Genomic DNA, 15,127 nt, shown 5'->3' with positions numbered 1-15,127 from the left:
CTGAGCACACCTGCGAATGCTTTTTTTTTTTTTTAATTCTATGGGGAAGACTTCCAGTTAGAGGAAGCTGACAGCCAGAGAATGTAATTATTTGGCCAGGTTTATCTTTATTTTTTTTCTATTCTGCCTCTGCATTGTTCATCACTTTCATGACGGGAAGTCAGTGTACTAAGAGAAACGCTAGCATAATTGCAAGCTAAGAGTGAGATTTTGGTACCTTATAGACATCTCTACCTTGTCTGATGTGTGGGCAGTATTTAGCGAGGAACTGATTTAAAAAAAAATAGGGAAATTACTGCATGACCCTTACAGTTCCTCCATTTTTCTTAAATCTATTTATTAGTCCTTTCTTGATGGTTGAATGATCAACAAGGAAAAGTTTGTGGCCATACAGCAGTGTTGATGGATAATGCATGCAAGATCAGGCCGATACAGAACCATAATGAATATTAATTATGCTGAAAATTATTTAAGCCATGTGCTATAACATCAGGGTAGGAAGGGCAGGAATGTTAGGTATTAAGTCAAATGAAAKGCCACTCCAAAAAAACTCTCCCTGTGGTAGCTTTTATTTCTTGATATTTTGATGCTACTGACTTTTACAGAGTTATAGTTACCTTGTGGTGGAAAATCTACATTGTTCATATTATCTTAGGACCCCAGGTGAGCTGGTGAGCGTACATGTAGAAAAGGGTGACTTGACTGTAAAGCAGTAGAAAAATGTAGGGGTTTGCTGTATGCCTTCAGAGTTATGCCCCAGCAATKAAACTCATAGCATGGACCGAAAACGTTGGTGTGAGTTTTCTCTGGACAGACCACCTCCTCCTACACTCTCCAAATCTTAGCCTGTGCCGGGGAAGTTTGCTCCCTTTTTGCAAACGCTAAACGCAGAAGAACCCACTTCCCAGAAGGCATTAATCTGAGGAGCTTTGCTAGGCAAATACARGCTTGCAGCCACCTCTGATGTTACTTTTGCTGTAGCCACGATGCTTTAGCACACCCGGGAACCTGGGTGGGGAATTAATAGTGGTTGCCCGAGCTATTCCTGCTGCGCAGGAGTACGAAGCGTCGGGGATGCTGGCGGCGACGGCTCGAGCGCGTCGGTGCAAGCGCGGCGCAGGTGGCTCCTCGGAAGCGGTCTAGCCCCAGGGCGAGCGCGGCGCGAGAGGGCCTCCGCCACCRTGACAGGTGCTGGAGTTTCTGCAGTGCTTCCCTCAGCCCCGAGGGCACGAGAAACGCAATTCGGCAAGCTGCTCCCACGGGGGTGAGGGCACCGAGTTATCGGTCTCGAGCTGGCCGCGTGGGACGTGCTATTTCAAGCCGGCCTCAGCCCATGTCTCTCTCCCCTGCCGCTGCCCTGCTGTCTGAGGTGAGACCAACACAGCTCTAAAAAAAACCCCTTTTGCTTCCTCCTTTTGTCTAATCAATTGCTTAGATGTGAATTAGGCCGTGTTTCAACATCGGTTATTTTGGGTATAACAGATCAAGTTTCTCCATACAGAACGGATGTTGCTTCCCAAAACTGCCTGTCATCCTCTATGTTCACATTTTCCATGGGTGAGGAGAAGTCATTTGACTGCTTTGCGATAAACAAGCCTCGGAGAGCAAACAGCATTTCTGGCTTGTTATTTATTGACCAGTAATGTTCTTCCTAATGCAAAGATTGCTGATGTTTCCTGCTYCTCAGGAGTTAGCTGCCCTGTCAGCTGCCCCTTCTTACTCTTTGCTTTACAGCCTGGTGATTAACCAAGTTTTTTGGGCTTTCTTTTCCTCTAGTTAATGTATAGCTACAGCTTGCTTCCTGCTTCACATCCCTATGCCAACCACAGTTTGCCATTTGTTCTGCCAAATTTATAGCTACATGCTCAACTTGTAATCTTTCGAGGTAGCCAGTATGAATTATATGTAAAATGTTATTTCCTAAATCTGGATGTGATTATCTCACAACTGGGCATATCTTTAAATAAATGAATAAAGGCACCTCTTCTGAAGAGCGCTGGCAAGGAGGAAAGGAGAGCACGGACTTCCCAAAAGCATGTGCGCTGCTGGGCTCGCATACATAGCAGGCTGTATATATTASCTATATTACTCATGATCTGAACTATTCAACTTAGACTATTATTTTTAAAAGTATACACTTAGGAAAATCAACATTTCCTTTCATTTGCTGGGTGTTAATATTATCACTCAGGTGTGAGCTACTATTTCTAATCTGCTCCAAAAAAAATAACTTTTTAAAAATGTAACCATTTAACAAGATGTGACACAAAAAAAGCAATGAGAATTGTTAGGTCTGAATGATGGTCTGTTTTGGGACGTTGCTTGTTGTGTCTGAGGTCATTACCGTGATACTAATGAAAATGAAATGTACTGAGATACAAGAGTTGTCCTGGCTTTCCAGCTGGAGTCGAGGTGTTCGTTTACAGGAGCAAAGTTTGGTTCCTGTGGAGTGTCAGCCAGGATGTGCTGCAAGGAAAAACAGTCTCATCGCCTCTGAGCTCGAGAGCAATGTGGAGAATCTCGCCGTGACTCAGTCAGGATGGCAGAGGCCTTGACCCCAGTCTGATGGTTTTTGGTTCCCCCACAAAATCAGATCGGCCTCTCAGCCAAATTACTTCCTCTCAAAATCTAGATTTCCCTTCATCAGGCCCACAAATGGGTTTTTCCTCCCACCCCATCAGCATGGATTCCACACCCAGGCATACAGTGCCCAGGAGAGATGTTTGCTTTCACACTGACTCACTYCTCCATCTGTCCACCTCAGACCACAGCAGGCCTAGACCTAGAGTCAGGAAAACTGTTCACAGCAAAACCTGAAACCATGCGAAATACAAATGGCTTCTGGTGCGTAGCCCAGCRTGGGTCTGCGGTCCGGTTCGCTGACAGGGTCACAGCTTATCCTGGCAGTTCTGCGCCGCTTGCGAAGCTCATACTTTACCTTCCCTAGAACTTGTGGAGAAAAAAAATCAGAGGAGCCTGCAGGCAAGAGGTCTTGCGTGCAGATAACCAGATACGCGTGCCGCACTCCTGCAGTCCATTGCGTAACGCCCAGCACCTCTCCAAGTTATCTGGTCTGTGCTGGCCTGTTCCAGGAGACACTCAAAGCCTATCTCTGATGAAGTTTACCTTTGGGATTTGGAGCAACCTTTTGTCGACTTGCTTCTCCTCGAGCTCCGAGGTTTGTGGTGGTGTTTGCAGAAACRTGGCTCCATTTTAACATGGTTTGCCTAGAGTGCAAAATTGAGACTGCTGTGCTACAAGGATTACCGGAGGGCAGTCAGGGCTCRTTTTGGTTATGCACAGAAGCAGTGTGCTGGTGACTACGGAGGAAGACATGGCCCGTCATCTTCCCTGTTCACCTCTTCTCTGTAGTGCTCTGTTGTAATCTCTTCTTCTTGGGTTTCTGGCAGCAAGGAGGTGGTCTTCRTGCTTTGCCGGCAGAGCCTAGTGCAGACAAGAGTGGATGGGTGCTGGCTGTGCAGAATTGCTCCCGTGGTGCTCTGCTAAAAGTCCCTGTGCTAGGTGGAACAGGCATCTTGTGACTTTCCAACGGTTTTGCAACACAAGGCAAGATGATGCTGTTCTTTCCGTACCCATTCGGCATTTACACAAGTTTCCATGAGTGTCTTTTCTTGCTGGAAAGAGAAAATTTTGCAGTAAGGATAGAAAATAGGGAAATGAGATGGCAGCAGAGAGAAAAAAAGGAAATAACTCATCACAAAGTTTTTGCAATATGTATCCAAAAGGAATTTTCTGTGAAGTTATTTACTAAAATTAGATCTCCCTCCAGTATTCAGACCATGAAGCCCAAGCTAGCTGGGAGATAGCTACCTTTTTATGAGTGTTAAAGAACATTGGACTGAAGCTATGAAGAGTTAGTCGCTTAGCACAACTTGCTTAGCATTAGTAGCTAAATTTGCTGAAGCCTTAGGCCTAAGCTGTGAACTTTACTTAAGTAAAAGAACCAGACAACTGTCCAAGAAAGAAGTAACCACAAAGACTGCTTCCGAGAGCCAACCAGGGAGTAAAGGTGTCATCCACAATATGCAGACGTGAGATAAGAGGTAAAGAACACACCTGGAAATCATGGAAAGGACCAAGTGGGAACTGGAAGACCCCAAACTCTAATATTACTATTGACTCCAAACTATTCCACGAAGGGAGCGGGGCGTTAGATTGTAAGGGTACAATTGCCCAGAAATTTCTTTGTTCAGGGTCCCTTTTTGGAGGCAGCCACCTTGAGCTGTAGTTACTGCACATGTGCCATTAAAACTTATTTCACTTTAATTTGATTTCAAACCTCTGTCTCGGCGGGGATCTCTGTTATGGTGGCCGGTAAATTAACTTTTCCATAACAATGAGCATACRGAAGATCTAAGTGCACGTGTCCTGCAGATTTTCCTTCATCCTGTAACATTATCTCTGCAGTAGTGCTGAGGCTTTAGGGTCAATGCTTCATGAGACCTGATGCAATTCAGCTCCTGTTAGGGTGCTGTAAGGCTTCATCCTCCAGTTCTCAAACAGTTCCCTTTAAGGGTTACGTATGTCACAAAATGGCACATCCATGGAAAAAATGGTCTACCCCATATATATTTGCAATGGTTGGGTTTGTCTTTAATAATAGTTCAGATTATTTCACGTATTAATATTTTCAAGTTAAAACAAATGTAATTTTTTCTGTCATTTCATAGCTGAAAGACAGTAACAGAACGTGCACTGGAGTATCTCATGTTTGGTTCTTCGTGCTGGTATCCATGATGACCAGAAAATAATGCAATGTTTCTGTGTTGGTTTAATTCCTGCTGCTACTCCACTTACTTTGGTATTAATACATGCATTTCAACAGGAAAAAAGAACTGGAAAAAATGTTTTTCCAGTTRGCTTTAAAAGTCAAGGGAGGAGAGTTCAACAGAGTTCCATTTTCGGAAACTACAGATGGCTGCTGGACTGTATTTATGCTGTAGAAAGGGCAGCCTCTCTGCTCTGTGAAAGCTGTGATCTGACTGTTGTTCCCAGATTCTTGGATTTGTAAGCCACGGCTCCATGCAGCTTTTCAAAAAAAAAAAAATCTTCAGTTTCCAAAGCTGTTTTGAAAAAAGGCGGCATTTGAATACATTTGAATATATGAACAGTTAGCAATTAGTCTTGGAAGTTAGAAGAAAAGAGCAGGTGGGCTCTATTTATGCAGAGGGAGGCAGTGACAGACCAAAACGCTTTGCTCTCTGTCAGACTTGGGCCTTTTCTAATAAACTGGCTGCTTACATTTGGGTTTTGTCCCAGAAAGTCTATATTCTGTCCCAGCTAATCACCTACTAAAACTCCRGGTCAGTGTTGTGCATGCTACTGCAACTCTCCCAGAATGACTAAGGCTGACTCTGAAAAAGTGTAATTAACTGCAATCAATCAGCTTTATTGCCTGAAAAAGTGTTAAATAGAGCTCACCTTGCCCACTGGCTGTCTGATCTGCATTGCAGAACAAAAATGGCAGGAAGATTGGAAACTAGTAGACCGTCATGTCATTCTGGAGTTGCTCGATGACTCCACAAAGCATTTTACTGTGGAGAAACTAGCTGTTTGATTGTGCTCTGTTTTGGAAATGCCGCAAGTGCCGCACAGCGGTTGCGTTGCATCTCGTGCTTTATTGGAGCAYCCTGCTCACAAATGCAAAAAGCAAATCTCTGTTGTAATTCTTTCAGCTAACAGATCTGCAACCGATTTCCCTCCTGCACGTTGAGTACTCCCACAGACCTGGATACAACTGTTTTTGTGGTTTGTGTAGTCTATTTAGAAGGAGGGAGGTTTTCTGAGACTATCAACTGATGCATGTGAACTTTTCCTTGCTTTTGAGGCCTTTAGTAGGAGATTCAAGGGCATTTGGGGATATATTGTATCTGACTGAAATACTCATTTTTCAGGCACTTTTCAGCAGTATTTCACAGTGGCAATACAAGAATGTTTTGGTTTTCAGCTGTTTTTCATAGAAACCACTATTTACTACTAAGTCTTCTTTTTTTGAGACATTCTAGCTGCAGAGCAGTTGTTTATAAGAGCACTGCCAAGTTGGGGCTTTGGGGTTTTTTAGTTGATAGCATTTTCAGTGCTGCTGTAGAAATTCATCTCTCTCTCTCCCAGTCTTGCTCCTTTCTGTCTAGAAATACCGTTTCAATCTCTCCCAACATATTTCTTACTGAACAAAAGCCAACAGGATTCCATATTATCTATGCGTTGCGTTGTGTTACCTGTGTTCAACTCTAGTGCCGCTTCAGCCGGCCTAAGGCATGGCATCTGTGTACTCCCACCTTCTCCCTTGGATCTGCACTGGTGATCAGTTCAGCGAGCTGCTCCAGCTGAGAGCTCTGGGGCGATGGATCACCGTGTACCATGCGAGCACCGCTCAGGGGAGCACAGTCTGGAAAGGACGTGAGCGTTGTGGTGCGCCCCAGTTTGAACGAGCGCCTGCGGCGTTCTCCCCGGCGGAGGAAGCAAAACGCGCTTTGGGCTATGTTCAGGGGCACGTAGATCTCGGATCAAGTGGAGTTAGCGCGGCCATTCAACTTGGGGCTGCTGAGGCCACATGTGCAGCAAGGCCGTGCCTGGTTTTGGGCCTCCACGTTGGAGAGGGGGTTGTTCAACAGCAGGCTGCCAGGACAGCTGAGTGGTGAGGGTTGAGGTTTAGTCTGTCCGGCTGAGAGGAGGCAAAGAGACAACCTTCCGGCAGCCTACAGCTCCTGGAAGGGGTTTACAGAGATGATGGAGCCAAACTCTTCTCCATAGTGCCAGCCCACGCGACAAGGAATAACGGCCACAGGTTGTACCTTCGCAGGTTCAGGTTAGTCAACGGGAAAAGCCTGGTCACTAGGGGAGCAGCGCAGCGCTCGAACGGGGCAGTGCGAGCCTGGACCTTGGAGAGTTTGAAAGCTCGGCTAGGTGCAGCCATGCCGCGCTAAGCCAGCCAGAGCAGGCAGCCGGCTTAGCGAACATGAGTGTGATTTAAAATGTTCAGACTAAATGCATCCGAAGTCACGAGGTGGGGATAGCATAGTTCTTAAACCTGATGTGTAGTAAATAGAGGAGGTGTCAAATAAGAAACAAACTCTCCCAAACCCAGAGGATTAACTGCTGTGGGACTGAAGAAGGCGTATAGGACTAATACAAGAAAGAGCAACAGGAATCACTCTCTTGAAAGCCTGGACATTGCAGATCTCTGCAGGCGGTCTGGGATTTCCCACGCAGGCCGGAGGTATTACTGGGTACTGTGCTCGTGTCTCAGCTCAGGATTTTAGATATGCATGGGAGGTTGCACGGGGAAGTACTGATAGCACTTCTCTAGAATAGAAAACGGTAGTCTAACCATGCGGTTGTGATGTAGGCCAAGATGGACCAAAGTGTAGTCAAAAGCTTTGTTCAACCAGATAGCAGAGTAGAAAATCTCACTTACAGGTAACATCTCCCAGCCTGCCACGGTCCTCTTCAAAGCTGAAGAGGACAACTGCACAGATTCAAGCAAGCTACTTCTGCTGCGCCTCTGCCAGCCAAGCACTCCCTCCAGAATTAAGCATTTTAATATGGGAAGTGAAAACGGTGAAAGTCCCCCCCCCCATTCTGCTCTGCTTGTCCCTTATCTCTGAGAGGACAAGCACTACCTCCTGCCCAGGCAGAGGAATTTCTCGGCTAGACAATGATTTACAGGGTGAATAACCACATAATGATAGGCATGAGACAAGTGCTAAATTTACTACAGTTCTGCACTGGCTGATCTTGCATAAAATGAAGCCATTTAGTAACTGTCACTTCACGTCCTGCTTCTGGATTACTGCAAAACATTACTATTGCTCCTTAGTTCTTACGAAATCAACCATATAGCTTTGGCAGCAGTGCTCAGAAACGCTGCCATCTCCYGGTACTTTGGAAATACCAGTTGTTTACCAGAAACAGGTCCCTAGGGGTCACAGGATGTCTCTCTTGGGGACAGGTGTTCCAGGTATTCAAAAAACATTTCCTTTGAATAGCCACAGCTTTAATTTACTTGTACAGTAGGGTATTTAAAAAACTGCAGGAAAACTGTGTTTCTAATGGATCTGGGCTTCTGTGTCAGCATGACTGATTTCTGCCGCTTAACTTGGTGAGAAAAAAAAATCACAATTCTCGAAATACTGTGTATTTTACTAAGGCTATAGTTTGATAGACGGTAATACACCATTTTGCATATGGTACGTTCTGGTAGATCTCACAGTTCTTGTTCTGGTCAAAGAACAGCTGTAGGGCATTTTTTCGGTGTAATGTTGTTATTCAGTCTCATGTTTCTTGATTAATGGTTGGCACAGAAAGTAGGTTTTTACAGGCTCAGAATGGGATCCAGTGTATATGCTCTCCCAATCTGCCTCCTCGATATTAGAATACTCTGTTAAAACAGACCAAGTTAAACCTCCAACTGTTGTTGATCTCATCTCACAAACATAATTAGGTAGATCCATGTGATGCTGTGATGGGCAGTTGCAGAACTAACTTGAGTATGTTTCTCATGGTGTCAAATGTTAGGTACGGAATAACTGGTTACGTGAGTTGCAAGAACCAGGTGTCTGCTGCATTGCTGCTTGACTAAGGACAAATGCCAATTCTGTCACAGTACTAAAATATTCACTGATGTTAAACTACATAATTAAACATTAGCTGGGTATCAGAAATGAGGAGAAAGATACCAACTTCAAAACAGTCATGAATATTTTGCCTTCTCAAAGTACTAGTTGGAAGGTCTTTCTGTGTTTGAATGGCACATCTTATTTTAAAGGAACATCAATGGGAAGAAGGTCTGGGAGTCTTACAACACATTACAGACAAAGCAGAATCTATTCAAATCTACGGATATCTAAGCAAGACAGTGCTAGAATAGATCTGTCACCCACCAGCAGGGATGCGGTGCTTAGCAGCAAACAGGGGATGTCATCCCACGTTGTCCCTTGCTTCTCAATGCTAGCCATGTCACTTCTCATACGGGAGCTGTGGCTGGTTTTTTCATTTTTTAGTATTCAGAAACTAATCCCAGAAAGAGGTTCTGGAGCAGGCTTGGCAGGACAGATAGCTGCAGCAGATGACTGAACTGAACCCCCTGGAAGAGTGAATGAGACCAGAAAGGACTCACATGACATACCAACTGAACAGAAAAGAAGAGAAATTCAGATAATGGTGCAAAACCCTTTTCTAATTAGAGTGTTGGTGACTAGCATCAAGTTTCTCGAAGCAGAATATCTATTGAGATACATTGATACCATTACGACTCTGTGTAGCTTGAAAAGGCAGAATGCCATAATCTACACCCTGTCTCTGCAGTTACCATTGAAACATGTACCCTGGAAATCAACTCTTCATCTGTATGGAAGCATTAATACTTTTTTGGAGAGTTTTATGATCAGGCCTCCTCCTTCCTACAAACTTTATGTATTCTTACCCCCTACAGAACAGGCAGCGAAAGGTTTCTGGGAAACTGGGTTACTGCCTCTTCACAAAAGCAGGACAAATGTGCCCCAAAGTCCTCCTACACGACACCAAAGGCTGTGTGCATTCAATAGACCAGCTGGTTAATGATCTTGCATATAAGTAATATTTTAACCATAGAGTAGCTTTTGTTTGCTTCAAAAGCCACAAAGCCAAAGAGGAAGTGTAGGAGAACGTGGGCAGTACGGTGGCAAGAAGCCTCATGACCTCATCCTTTTCCGCCACACGGGGATTGGCAGCCGGCTGCTGGGACAGGGTTTAAATTCCCCGAGGTCGGAGATGTCAGGCAGTCCGGGGGACGAGAGGAGAAAGCCTGAGCTACTCGGAGGCAAAGGGCTGGAGCTGTTGCTGGGAACGCTCGCAGAGCTCCTGTCACAACTGACTCTTCCAGCATCAGAACAGGTAATTTTTCATTTTCTTATCTGACATGTGCATAGCTGTACTCGAGGAAGCCTTGGGCAGGAGACCTTCTGAAACCGCTTTGCTGAACAAGAATGTTTAATGTTTTTCCGTGGAAAGAGGTCTGCTTCTAGAGCGGCAAGGTTGCTTTAGAGATGTAGGTGCTATAGATGAAGGTACTATACAGATACTACTAGATGTAGAGGAAGGTACTATACAGAACGGCAATTTTAAATCTCTGACTGCTGATAGATGTCAGGAGGAGGTTACTGAAATCCCTCCCATTGAATGAAGTGCTGCAGACTTGAAGCTGGTAGTTGAACTTAGAAAGCTTCTTCCCTCGTGTAACCACTGCCTTGCAGTATCCCAGTTTCTCCTGGCAGTTTGTGCTCACGCTACTGAATGGATGGGGCCAGCTCTTTATTTAACTCCTGGAATTGCGGTGCTTCTAGTACAGTGTCCTGTTTCAGAGCCAGCCTCGCATATGCATTCTAAATGTCTCTGTATCTTTCTCTCCTACTGAGATTTACTGAAGTTTTAAATGCTTTTTGCTCAACACTGAATCAGCTTAGCTTCTCAGGGATGTTGTTTATCCCGGAGAACGGTCAGTCAGCACCAAACTTTACTGTAGCTCAGCACTGCCTATATTTTATCAGGAATCATTCATTTAAAAAGTTGCTAAAACTGCAACATGAGCAGATAAATTTCACTTCATCTCTTGCTGGAAACACAGGCTGCTTTGTTCAGATTTCTGGAGGGGAAAAATGTCTATCAATAAAAGCAGTTTCTGTTACAATAAATTGAAGTTACTTACAGCCACTGCAGTTAATAATTCTGAAAACTAGTTTTAAAATAGAGAGTCCAAGCTGCGTTTGTTTTGGTCTCTCTCATTTTTGATGAAGTGCTTTGATAAACCTAAGCTGGTCCTTTATCAGCACTTTCTGTTTTTCGCAAAGCTTTGTCTTTCACCAGCTCATTTCAGTAGATAACAGAAGTAGTCTGTTCATCTCAATGGGGTGCTCTCAACACTGCTCAGCACTTTTCAGTATCTGGTTTTAAAATTCCCGTAGCTCTTGAGTTGAGTTGCCAAGTCCTTAAGAATAATTTTGTATTCCTGTCCTCCAGCTGAGATGGTGATGGTGGGGAGGAGAGAGGAAAAAGCCTGGCACAGGCAGCCTGAATCCTTATTAGACAGTTCATCTCATCACAGCGAAGTACAACAGGAGAAAGAAAAAGCCTATGACATGTTTTCAGTATTTTATTTTGTTGACTCTCAGTTCCAAAATACTTTCTAGGTAGAACTCCACGATGAAGGTGGCAGTGCTTTGTTTGTGCCTCATCAGCCTCACCGTTGCACGACCAGTGAGTGAATCATAGACATATATTAGCATTTGCTTATATATTTCCTTTGCGCATTAGCAAGGAATCACTACTGACAAACTCTTTTCTCTTTCCTTCCTTCAAGATGAGTAAATGCAAGCAGCATGCCATTTCTGCCAGCTCTGAAGAAAAACATGTAAGCTCCTCTTGTTCTTTTTGCCTATATTCTGGTTATTTTATTTAATAATGCCATTTTGATTTATGCTAGTACACACTGTATGATACACATTTTACAGTTGTAGCTCCTTGCAGAGCATATCTTAACCTGGATATTATGAGCCAGTTCCTCAGCAAGATAAATTGGTGGATTTCCACCAACTTCAGCAGGCTGATGCTATGTTAGGGAGCCTGGTATCTAGTCTTGTATCTTAATAAGGTCCATCTCTGGGCCAGCACTGGAGTCTTTTGGTTTTTTTTTTAATGAAAAATATGTAAATGTCATCTCAGTTAAAAAAAAAAAAACAAACTACAGTATAGCATAGTTTTTATAAACCACATTCATTACTGTGGATCAGATAATAATTGATGTCAGAAGAGCATTTTGGTTCAATTTCCATTAATTTTTGCAGTTGTGTGAGTGCAGATATTAGAACCGTCTTTACCAAACTGCCACCTTTCTTTTGCATTAGCACAGAAGTGAGCTAATACTATGCAAAGATCAAGATGCTGCCATATAAAGGGTATTAAACCTGCATATAGCTATTTGATTAATACTCCATAGTAGGCTACTACAAAAGTAAAATTATTTATCTATTTACTGTGAGAATCAGCTATTGCATTTATCTTATAGAATCTCAATGATGTGGAGATAAAACATTGCTGGGAAGAGAACCTGAAAATTAGTAGAAGCCATGATGCTTAGGATCTAACTCCAAATTTCATCAAATTAAAATAAGCTGGAAAAATTGATCTGAAATTCTTCAGGCTCTGCCACTACCAGTTTGAAAGGCACATCTTCAGTGTTATACTGCTTGGGTATAGTGTTAATCCAGGATCTTGGCTAGTTCTGAATTCTCTTCCTATTGCAGTGAATAGTTGAAGATGCATCTCAGACAAAAAAAATGTATACTGCAGATGCGACACCTGCACAAAAACAAAAACAGATCCTGTGATGAATGCAGCTTTACCTGCTCCTGTGGGCTCCTTTGTAGATTAAGACCTGAGTGGGTTTTTTTTTTTTTTTTTTTTTTGAAGGACCTGAGGGACCATCATTCACACAGCCACCACCACAACCACGTGAACTCTCAGTTACACAGGAGTCTGCTGCCTGGACAAGATGACCTGGCACCGCCTCAGCAGGTACCTGTGACTAGCTGGAAGACAAAGTAGAGCATCCTTCACTGCAGACTTGCCAATTATGATCGAGTCCTTAAACTGCCAACATTTTATATCAGCTCTATTGTATGTGTCTCCGTGTACTAGTAATGAGTTTTTTATTGCTTTCAGACTCTTTATTCTTCAGAAGAAAAAGCTGATGTCCTCGTACAACCGGTAAGTCTTTTCAACAACAGCTAAACGAGTGTTGCACGCCAGCCAGTGCATAGTAGTGTTCATTCTCCTTACTCAAATGCTGTTCTTGTGCTAACATCTCCCCCTAAATAAAACAAAGCTTTAGTATGGATGAGGCAAATTTAGAGCAATTTATTCACTTAGATCTGCAACAGCGTGTGACCACTGCACATCCCATATATGCTCCCTTGCATGATGCACACTACATGTTTTTCAGCGCTTTCTTGGCATGTCAAGCAAGAGCCGTGAAGATCCAGACGACGATGTAGATGATAATGATTCCAACGACACAGATGAATCTGATGAGGTTGTCACGAATTTTCCCACCGATGCTCCTGTAACTGCACCCTTCCCTCCCTACCCTTTCACCCGGGGAGACAACACAGGCAGAGGCGACAGCGTGGCATACAGAATTAAGGCAAAAGCCACAGTGGTGAAGTCCAGCAAGGTCCACAAAGCTGCAAAAAAGGTAAAGAGCACTGAGCAGTGGTGCCCAGGTTATTGTAAATGGGTAGCGAAGTTCAAAATGGACAAGTGCTTTTGTGGGAACCAGCTGTGAAAGGGATTGGGAGGGGTGGAAAGTTAGCAGCAAAACTGAAGGAATGCATTTCTGCTCTCTGCAGATAGCCCAAATTGGTGGGGGCTATGTGCATGCACTGAGGCAGAAGCGTAGCCTGCTACCGGGAGCTACATGATAGCGTGGGTTGCACTAGCATGATGTGCTGAGGCCCATACCAGGCTTGAGTTTGTGATACTGTGACGGGTCCATGCAACTCCATGAGAGTTGGCTCGTGCAAATCCATGGAAGTCCACAAGGCTTCAGAGCAGAGACATAAGCTCGAGGCTTTGAGCGTCCCTGGGACCCAGCCAGGACCGCTCGCTTGGGTGCGGTACTGCGATACGTGGCGACGGATCGGTGGCTCGGAAGTGACAACGGCCCTTCGGCCCTTCTCCCTGTTTGTGTCACGCAGCTGATCGATGCCACCGAGGAGGACGAGAGCGCCCTGGCCGCGGACAGCCACCACGAGGGGCTCTCCTGGGAAGACCTCGGGGCACGCCGCTCCGCCGGGAAGTACAGCGACAGTGGGGAATGGGGGGACAAGAGCCGCGGGCAGGACAGCAACATGTTTTTCCGCAAGCTGCCCGAAGGGAGCATGGAAAACGACAGCCGGCAGAAATTCGACAGCCCCGAGGTCGAGGGAGAGAGCAGCGAGCGGTGGGCCAGGGGCGACATGCCCCTGAGCAGGGAAAGCAGGGAGAGCCAGGCCCACGTTTTCGCACGGGTCATCGAAGTCGAGAATAAGAGCGATCAAACCTTGGAGAGCGCTGAAAATATTCAAGGTCATCGCAGCATTAAAAATAACGAAGTCACCTTTTAAAGGGCGACAGATCTAATTTTTCTTTCTCTTTGTAATTTTTACTTGGGGGGGGAGTAGTTTCAGTTCAGTAATTGTTTGTAAATGTAGAACATGTGGCGATTTTTTTTTCCCCCCAAGTTTGGGGCAGAAGTTAGAGGTGGTTTTATTACCCAGGCAGTCCCCTGTGTGCAATGCTACTAGCTCTGCTTTCCATGATGCAAGCGTAAGCCCTCCTTACTGCATCTGTTACTGTTGTTTGAATGTGAGCGAGGCGAATGCTGTTTTACGCACAGAATGAACGTTACCTCCTTGTGATACTGCACTCTACCACGCCAGTGTATATTTTGCTGTAACTGAGTTTAAAATAAAACTACAAAATCCTGTACCCCCGGGCTGCGTTACTATACGCTGGGCGAGCGGCTGAGGGGGGGAGTAAAGGGGCGCGCACCTTCCACCTTTCCCAAGCCTGGCAATAGTTACTCCCCAAGGTGGCGGCGAGGGGCCGCCACGGACCCTCTGCCGGGGAGGCGGGGGGAGCCCGCGCCAACGGTCGCGCCAACGGTCGCGCTAACGGTCGCGCAGCTGCTCGCCGCCATGTCGCGGCGGGCGGCCGCCGCCCGGCTCCCGCTCGGCGGCAGGATAACTACATCTCCCTCCGTGCTCCGGGCTTTCCGGGCTGGCGCTGGAGGGCGGGGAGGGGGCGGAGGCGGCGGCGGCGTCCCGCCCCGGGCAGTGGCGGCGGCGGCGGGCTCATGGCGGGCCGCGGAGGCTGCCGGCGCGGGCGGGAGCAGCTGGAGCTGGAGCGGCTGGGCGAGCCGGCGCGGGTCGGCTCCTGCCCGCCGTCGCCGCCGCTCTCCTCCTGCTCGCGGCAGGCCTGGAGCCGGGACAACCCGGGCTTCGAGCCCGAGGAGGAGGCGGCGACGGCGGCGGCGGGGCCGGTGCTGGAGATGGACGTGGAGTGGGGCAGCCCCGGAGCCGGTGCTTCGTCG

General features: G+C 45.9%; 2 protein-coding genes across 2 annotated transcripts in view; both read left to right on the top strand.

The window, feature by feature from the left end:
* Positions 1 to 9,769: 9,769 nt before the first annotated feature.
* SPP1 (secreted phosphoprotein 1) lies at positions 9,770 to 14,523 on the top strand. Its single transcript, XM_085306322.1, has 7 exons — positions 9,770 to 9,894; positions 11,187 to 11,253; positions 11,357 to 11,407; positions 12,466 to 12,570; positions 12,718 to 12,762; positions 12,998 to 13,249; positions 13,752 to 14,523. Exons 2-7 carry the CDS (start codon positions 11,200 to 11,202, stop codon positions 14,157 to 14,159), a joined length of 915 nt encoding a protein of 304 aa, XP_085162448.1. The 5' UTR covers positions 9,770 to 9,894; positions 11,187 to 11,199; the 3' UTR covers positions 14,160 to 14,523.
* Positions 14,524 to 14,883: 360 nt separating this feature from the next.
* Positions 14,884 to 15,127, top strand: part of PKD2 (polycystin 2, transient receptor potential cation channel) — a 26,301-nt gene continuing 26,057 nt past the window's right edge. The window contains exon 1 of the mRNA XM_085306257.1: positions 14,884 to 15,126. Within this exon, the coding sequence (XP_085162383.1) occupies positions 14,891 to 15,126 (236 nt within the window). The 5' untranslated portion in view covers positions 14,884 to 14,890. The remainder of the gene's footprint in view (position 15,127) is intronic.

Source organism: Rhea americana, unplaced genomic scaffold (assembly GCF_003343005.1).
Source record: "Rhea americana isolate MKP2758 unplaced genomic scaffold, rheAme1 scaffold_237, whole genome shotgun sequence".
Lineage (NCBI taxonomy): Eukaryota > Metazoa > Chordata > Aves > Rheiformes > Rheidae > Rhea > Rhea americana.
This window is presented reverse-complemented; position numbering and strand designations above follow the sequence as displayed.